This window comes from Schistosoma mansoni, chromosome 7 (assembly GCF_000237925.1).
Source record: "Schistosoma mansoni strain Puerto Rico chromosome 7, complete genome".
Lineage (NCBI taxonomy): Eukaryota > Metazoa > Platyhelminthes > Trematoda > Strigeidida > Schistosomatidae > Schistosoma > Schistosoma mansoni.
Genome location: NC_031501.1, coordinates 1,210,074 through 1,219,462, shown reverse-complemented (window position 1 = coordinate 1,219,462; position 9,389 = coordinate 1,210,074). Strand labels below are relative to the sequence as shown.

General features: G+C 32.3%; 1 protein-coding gene across 1 annotated transcript; it reads right to left on the bottom strand.

Moving 5' to 3' along the window:
* Nucleotides 1-614: 614 nt before the first annotated feature.
* Smp_010470 (putative alpha-1 adrenergic receptor) lies at nt 615-3,245 on the bottom strand (the record flags this gene model as incomplete). Its single annotated transcript, XM_018798583.1, has 2 exons — nt 615-722; nt 3,084-3,245. 2 exons carry the CDS (start codon nt 3,243-3,245, stop codon nt 615-617), a joined length of 270 nt encoding a protein of 89 aa, XP_018653511.1.
* Between the last annotated feature and the right edge of the window lie 6,144 nt (nt 3,246-9,389).

Genomic DNA, 9,389 nt, shown 5'->3' with positions numbered 1-9,389 from the left:
ATATTTCAAAAGAGTTCAAGTGTTCAGATTGTTTTAACTTATAAAAAAAAGGACAACTTATTGATTTAATTATATTATCAGTGCTTACTTTTAATAATCAATTAAATTTTTAAGAAAAGAAATAACCTTATTGGATTCATTGGAAGTTGGAATAGAAAAAAAAAATTACTACAATTTCTACAATCCCTCATTCTGACAATAATCATCATGTGTTAACTAGTAAATGGCTTCAAGATATGTTTCGTGGAGTTCTATTTAGTAGATTTGGCCAGTGGAGTTAAACCGTGTCTGTTATGAGGCATTTATTCACTGAAGACAATTATGGACGGTGGCGCAATATCGTGGATTGGTTGGAGTTAGATATTAACACCGTTGGATAACAGCTCAGTGGTCTAGAGGTTAAGCTTTCACATACGAGACAGATAGGTCCTAGGTTCGGATCCCGCATAAGGGGTTATGAACGCACACTGTTGAGGAGTTCCATACTAGAACAACGAAACGTCCATCCAATGCTTTCAGGTGTTCCGGGTTGGTCTAGCTAAGATCGATTCATCAATTGAACTAAGATATTACAACAATTTCCACAAACCCTCATTCTGGCAAAAAAATATCTGTCAATCATTAATACCTGCCAACTCATTAATTTTACGTAATGAAATATGAACACGCCCAACTCTCAATATATTTTTAAGTGTGATAAACCATATGAGGCAACCAACTAGCTTACGGTGTTTAATAAATGTAATAAATTAAATCGTCAGAGCAAAATACACTCATATCCACTAAATAAGAGGTAAAAATGCTTTAAAATGAAGGATTGAGCAAATGTATTGAACAATTGAAAAGTAGATGAGTTACCTTGAATATAAACTTCAATCATTAAACTTTGTAAGCTAAGATTATTGATTATTGATAAAGTGAGAATATACATTTCTATTACATGTAGGATACTTTATGTCAGAAGGATATAAAGGGATACAGTTAATTGAAAATCCTATTCAAATTTAAAACATTTTTAACTTAACACTTTATTAGATCAATAACTTAACCTTGTTTTATTGATTTATGATAGTAATAGACAGTCAGTCATCTAACTTTAGTAACTAACTAACTCACCAACCAATATTTGGCTTACTTTAATTCAATCTGAATAATGATGTTGTTTTTATAAAGTAGGATAGAGTTGAAATACCGGTAACTAAAAAGGCTGTTTTCCTTTTTCCTTCCAAAAAAAATTATCAAATTCAGCTTATATATACAATTTAGAACAATAAAGTCAGTTACAAACAAAATTATGGAAACAAGAATCTTCTTTCAGTACCATTTTGATACACCAGTTAGATTGCATTTATTTATCGATGTCAAAAAGTGGTAATTTACTCTTTTATTCGAGAATTCGTCAAATAAAGCTAGACCACCATGGAAAACCTGGGAGTACTGGACGGTCATATCATTTTAATATGGGACTCCTTAGCAGTGCGCATCTACGATCCCACCCCGCGAGATTTGAACCCAGGGAATATCTGTCTCGCTCGAGAACGCCTAACTTCTAGACCACTCAGCCGATATCCAATGGTGTTGATATCTAACTTTAACCAATCTACAATTTATTTGTTGAATAATTCGATAATTTAAATCTCGATAATTATTGGTAATCATTTAATTACTACTCATATAGTGTTGTGTCTTTCAATTATTTCACTGGTTAGGCGGTTAATATATATTGGCCGACATAACATAGTTAATTAGTCAATATGTGAGAATCGAATGAGGATGTTTTTCTCTTTGTGAGAGTAAATAACAATCTGATTGCTTAACTTATTTCTGTATTGTTTGTTTGAATCTTCGCACTGATGTTTAGGACTACAATTGATCAGTATTTTATTGGTATTTGTACATCCTGGACGGAGATTGTCTTAAAACATTAGCATTATGAACAGAGGTGGATGGTGGCGAGCATTAGAATCTAAGACATGTGTTTCGTCTCATTTGAGAGTTGTCAATCGGATGTGCCTGTATTCCAGAAATGATGTTCACTTCGAGATTCGAACTCAGTATCGTTTGCTTCAAATGTCAACGTGTTACGTGATTGATTATTTTACAGAATGTAAATATGCATTTGTTGCATATAACAAACAGTTCAACCTTTTGACACCAAAACACTAGTTTACATGTTTAATGCTGCCTGTATTCACTTTGATTCAATCATCTTATATGTAATACAAATAATGGCTTTATTTGGTCATCATGTATTTGGGTGTATTTCAACATTCTACAACACACAATGGATAGTATTTCGCGAACGATATTTCAGTTATATCCGTCAAACTTATGAATACATTGTCAACAGTTAATAGACGTCGTTTATCTTTATCAGAAGACGTTTAGTTGTTTCCTCTTTCGTATCATATTCTTCAGGAATTCTTTTATCTCTTCAAAAGTATAAACAAGCTGGAAAATCTACCAGGCATTGAAATAGTCTTGACATTCACAATAGTTTATTAAATGCTAAACCGATTCATGTAAGAATATTGAAACAGCTGTTATATAAACATTGATTTAAGGATTATTCAGCTTATCGTACCTAAATCTCATATTCAAAAACTAATTCTGAATCTAAATAAGTGATCAGATTTTTAATTCCTATAAACAATTATTACTACTTAAATACAAATCAAAATAGATTAAATACATGAAAACTGTTTTAAGTTAATATTGAGAATAATCTACAACTGTTACTAATACCTTGTTCTTATTCCTTAAAAACGTAAATAAACAACAACAATCATAATCAGAAGGGGTTTTGTGGGGATTTAATATTTTCATTATTGAAAGCATAAATTAATTGAAGCTAGACCACCACCCAGGAAAACCTGGATGCTCAGTGCCACTGAGGAGTCCCACAATAGGATGAAACGGCCTTAAAGCTGTGCGTCCAGGTTTTCTTTGATGGTCTAGCTTCAAATGATTCATGCTTTCAACTATGAAAACAATCATAATAACAATCAAAAATATTTCTAATAAATAATTAATATCACAAATAAATTGGAAATTATAACAAAAACAAAATAGAATTAACTTACTTCTAACCATGTAGCTAATGGCATTACTAATATTGCTAAACTAATATCAGCTATAGCTAAACTAACTATAAACCAATTAGTTGCATTTCTTAATGAACGTTCACGTATTACACTTAATACAACTAATGAATTACCAAATAATGTAGCAATTGAAAATATCATTAAACATAAACACCAATAACGTCTTTCTAAATGTAATAAATGATTAGTTGTATTATTCAATGTGTTGTATATGATAGATTGATTATTAATTATGTAAAAATAAGTAGTATTATAAGTAGTATTAGTAGTAGTAGTAGCAGTAATATTATTGTTCATTGAAATTAATTCATGAATATAATAGGTTATTCATTAACAATATTTGATTTAAGTAATCATGCAATTATTATACATAAATCCCCTGTTATTCATGTTATATATATATCATTGTTGTAAACATTCCCAATAGTTTTTTTTTATATTTCCCCCCCCAAAAAAAAATCCACAAGGTTGATGTTTCTGAAAAAAGAAAAAAACAATTCGATACTATTCAATCCATAAGGAGAATAACAACATGTTTTTTCTTTTCAATAAGTGGGGTATTCTTTTTAAATGATGCAAAATCATAAATAAATAATTGTTAAATAACTAAATTGTGATTGGTTGAATGGTATTAACCAATCAGAATTTTCTAAAAGAAAGAATCATATTGACCAATCAAATGAGAGTTAGTTTTCTTTGAAAAATAAAGCTTTAATTTATTTTTTTTTGAAACTACCCAATGAATTTAGATTTTGGCGGGATTTTTGTTTTTTTGGAACAAAAATATTCCGTTTACAAAATACTAATGCAAATAACTATATACTTTCAGCAATGTTAAGAATAGGTATTATGTACTTGATTATCTATATATTAATCCAAATTACCTTATCATAAGTTAATTTTTTTCTAAGGAATTCTTTGTCAAAAAGAAAAAAACTACGAACATATAAATGAATAATAACGATAAGTAAGAATGGTATTTGGAACTAGTGCAAGAAATGTTTCAATTCATAGAAATAGCAGGAATTTATCATACCATGCTTGACATTAGAAATGGATTTAGGCAATGCAACCTCAAGACATGATATCAATCTACTAAATTATTTGAATTATATGATTTTCTTTAGAACAGAGTGACATTCTACTCATTCAGTTTACCCTAGATTATGATGTTCATCGTATCTGAAAAACATTCAGTAAATATTCTACCACCTCCAATTTCGTTGAATAACTACTTTTCCCTAAGTAAATTTCCTCAAAATCATATTAATTACGCCTGTTATCCCTTATGGAGGAGCATAGGCTGTTCACCAGCATTCTCCATCCAACTCTGTCCTGGGCCTTCCTTTCCAGTTCTTCCAGTTGTTATTCATCCTTTTCATATCTGCTTCTATTTCTCGGCGTAATATGTTCTTTGGTCTTCCTCTTTTCGGCTTCCTTTCGGGATTCCAAGTAAGGGATTGCCTTGTAATGCACATTGGTGACTTTCTCAATGTATCTCTTATCCAATTCCAACGTATTTTACTAATTTCCTCTTTAACGGGAAGCTGGTTTGTCCTCTCCCATAAAGCTCTGTTGCTGATAGTATCCGGCCAGTGAATGTTGAGTATTTTGCGTAGACAACTGTTTATAAATACTTGTACCTTGTTGACGATGGATGAAGTGGTTCTTCACGTTTCAGCTCCGTACAGTAGGATCATAATGGACATATTGTAACTAATAAGCCACTTTAAAAACTGAAGAAAATGCTATTGAGAATAGTTATTTATTTAATTGATGTTTCACGCAAAACCTTGATTGAAGCTTTTAGAAATCTAGGGTATTGTGTTCTGTCATTAATAATGAATTAGAAACCTATTTTTAGTCACTACCTAAAAAGGACTATTTTTTAAGTGCGATTTTTGTGAACATTTATTATTTGATACAATAAGATAGCCAAATAACATTTGGAACTAATGGTCGATAAATAGAACTTAATTCCTTTTAATGGTTATTGACTTTGTTATATTATGTAGTCATCTAAGTCTGATAATAGTATGCAGGCTTTCGAAACGCGATCTAGATTAGGCACTTGGAAATACTAAGCATCCAAGCAAATCTTCATCCACAAATATCCATTCTTTATCCTATGAAATGAAGACAGATTCGATCAATAGCACATGTCTCGTTCCTTAGAAAATTAAGTTGTATCTCACCCCATGATATTCACCTATATCGTGAGCTATATCTGTTCGAAGCAACGTATCATCTTTCTATGCGAAAATATATGACTAGTTTCTTGAGTTCAACTATCGAAATTGAAGTGGTGGTGCACCAGACTTACAGTTATTAATAGAAAGAAGGCTATTTCTAACTAGGTAGAATTGTGTTAACCAACCAGAGTTCGGTTGCATTGTTTCCATAAGCATCGACCAATTGACGAAGAGAGAGTGAGTGGTCTCCGCACAGTCATGATTATTTGGATTTTTCTAACAGATGAAGTAATCAATAGGAAAATCTCAGTTTTTATTGAGTGCTTATTCTCTGTTAACAACAATCATATAAACAAATAATAATGATCCACTTTACACGTCAAAAAATACTGACTATAAACATTTTCACATTACTGATAACCATGACAACAACTTGAAGTCTAGAGGATTTTTCAATGTTTATATAAAAAGTGTTGTTTGTAAAATATGAATTTACATTTTGAATTGTATTGGGTTTTACAAAAATTAGATATTTAAAGCTGATAAGTTTTAACGTTTTTCTAAAATATGATTGAATTCATGAGTCAATTCAAGCTAGATCACAATTGAAAACTTGAAAGCACTGGATGGCCATTTCGTCCTAGTATGGGACTCCTCAGAACGCATGACGGAAGGTCTTTGATTCGAGTTCTGCGTGTGATATCATGGATGCGCACTGTTGAGGAGTTCCATATTAGGTTATCCAGTGTTTCCAGGATTTCAATGGTTGCGTAACTTAAATTGACTCATGAATTCAACTATTAAATTACTAAAATCTCCACAAACCTCTGTTCTGATAAAATATGATTATTATTATACATATGACGTTCAATAATTTTACTAAAAAATGCTAACTACTTATGGCTGGTTGATCAGTAATCCTTTAAGGACTTAAATGTTTGAATACCGATTTTTAGTAGACCTCACAATTTTCATACTGTTGAAACCCAAAAAGCGTGGAAGAAGGTCCATTTACTAGATTAATTTATGTATAGGAAACGATGATAATTGTGCTAATATATGTCCATCTGTACATCCGACATAAAGAAAGGATTGTTTTAGTAACTCTACAAAAATGCTTTAAGATATGAAGAGTTTCAGACTAGACAGTTGAGTAACTGACACAGTTGAACAGTAGCTAGTGGGATTTATTGGTCGTACATACCAAGGTACTGAGTTCGAGTTTCAAAATGTTAAACAACACTGGGATATAAGTTCATCCAACTGACAATTTCTAAATAAGATGAGACATGAGTCCCGAGTTCCACTGTCAACCACAATCCAACTGTTCTATAAAACTTATGATAAAATAACCAAATCAAGGCAATACGTAAAGGATGTACATTACTCAACATCTACTGAAGTGAGTAACGTCGACAGTTTAAAAATACAGATTCACTGTTTATTGAATGATATTATAATCTAATGTCAATTTACAATTGCTCAGTGGTCTAGTGGTTAAGCGCTCTGACTCGAGACTGGTAGGTCCTGGGTTCGGATCTTGCGAGTGCGGGATCACGAATGCGCACTGCTGAGGAGTTCCATAATAGGACGAAACGGACATCCAATGCTTCCCGGTTTTCCATGGTGGTCTAGCTTCAATTGACTCACGCTTTCAACTATAGAGCAAATTCACCCAATTGATAGAAACTATATTATATTACGTCAATACATTATTTATTGGTCTACTGGTAGTATAAGACAGATAAAAATGACGTTATTCCTTACACAAAAACTGACCGAGTATTTTCACTGCTTTTTTCTTTTCGACGTCAATTCATCTTTTCTTTCACAGTATTCTGTCTTCTTTATGATGTTAATCAATCTATAAGGAAATATTCACTTACACACAAGCAATAAACACATAACTAAGTCAATGTATTTATATATAAACTGAACAAGTAACCAAGATGGATTGAATTGTAGAACATTGTTTCATGTTGTTGTCGTTGTTGTTTTTCTTGTTTTGACGTTTGGAGACAAAGAAAAATTAAGTGATTTTCATTTAAATGATATGATATTTTAAAATGATAATAATGATGAAACTAACTTATTATGCCAAGCTTTAAACAAATAGAATTATTAAGCTTGGTGAATGATGATAGCAACTAATGAATTTAAGAGCTATTTTTAAACTGAAATTACAGTTAGCCTAATATGGGATGTAACATTCTTCATGAGAGATGGATAGTGGCTAGAAGTGGAATCCAGTTTGACGCGCATTTCATCCTATTTGGGACTCGTCAGCTGGATGTACCTGCATTTCAGCGTTGATGTTCACTCTCGGACTCGAACCCAGTACCTTGCGCTTCAAACACCAACGCGTTATCCACTCAGATACTGAGTCCTGATAGCCACTTGCTTGTGCAATTGGTGGATAACGCGATGGCGTTTGAAGGAAAAAGGTACCAGGTTCGGGTCCCAGAGTAAACATCAACTCTGAGATGCAGGTACATCCAGCTGAAAAGTCCTAAATAGGACAAAACGCGCGTCCTGGATTCCATTGCTGACCACTATCCATCATTGCCTACAATGCTTGTGAATTAAGGCTTTATCGAGTTCCAAACACCAATGGGAAGTTTCAAACAAACAATACTAAATGAATTTATTCTTAATGAGAGTTTGTATTTCTGGTTAATTCGAATAATGATATGATTACTGATCTTCAACAGAGTGTTGAATTGTTGAGAAAAAAGCATGTTATATGACTGTGGGCAGGGAATAATATCCATGGAAGGCACGGAGTCATGAGATGAAGTTGCTTTAAGATCATAAGGTTTAATAGAACAAAGTTTAAGACAATAGATTTAGGATGTCCATATTACAAAAGTCTACATTCTTTGTAATTTAACCGTATTTTTGTCACACTATTGGCATATACAAAATCTTCAATCTGATTAGTCAACTTTTGACTAGTTTGTTTTAAGGTCACCCTTAAAATCACTCGGTGCCGTCAGTCCAGTTCTATCATGATTAAGAAAGAGCAGATGTATGAATTGAAATTATACATAACTGACTATGTTAACAGAAACTAAGAGAAATAAACGAATTGTGTGGTCAGTATTCGTCATGGATTATTCTAAATTAAGGCATCATTGATAATCGTTTGAGCAAAAAACACCGGCTTCCAGAATCATATCATTAAGGGTGATGGATGATGTTCAAGTTATATGAAGAACTAATGAAAGTTATAATACAAACTTTAGGATACCGATTCAGTGTAATAAATATTAGGCACTCGCGATTAGATCACATGAACATGAGTTCGATCCTTGCTACTATGTTAAGTGTATACTTTGACAAGTTTCATACAGTAACGGAATAGCTCTCTATTCCTCTATCCCATTTAATATCACTTCAGCTGATATCAATCTGTGACGAATGAGGTCTACAGAATAATCTGATCACTAGAAAACCATTTCATTTCAAATAACTAATCAACTAAGTGTCTCATCAATCTTATGAAGGATGTTATAATGTGAAATTCATATTATATCAACAAAAAGCCATGCTAGAATTCCTCGCGAAACGTGTTCATTTCGTTTTCAACGATTCAATGACAACAAATGATTCAATATTTTTATCAGAAGGGGTTTTCGTGGAGATTTCAGTATTTTCATAGTTGAAAGCGTGAGTCAATTGAAGCTAGACCACCATGAAAAACCTGGAAGCAGTGGATGGCCGTTTTGTCCTATTGTGGGATTCAATATTTATATGGTCAAAACACTAGCTATAATACCATTGAAATTCTGAAAGTGTAATCACTTTCAATCGATGTTCACTAGCCAAACTATACCATTTCCAGCGGATATATATATATATATATATATATATATATATACTTTAACGGTTGAAACAGCTATTTGTAAATGTACTAGTACCTTGGCTTATCATTATACTACTGAAAATACAGTACTAGTAGTTCATAACTCAGTAAATTTCTGTAATTCTAGTAGTGTGATTTAAAATTATAAAATTAAATTGTGATGCAGGTTTGTTCTCTGAGCTGGATGGTTTGGTCGTGGAGCTTTCATCGTCCTTCTGAACGACATCA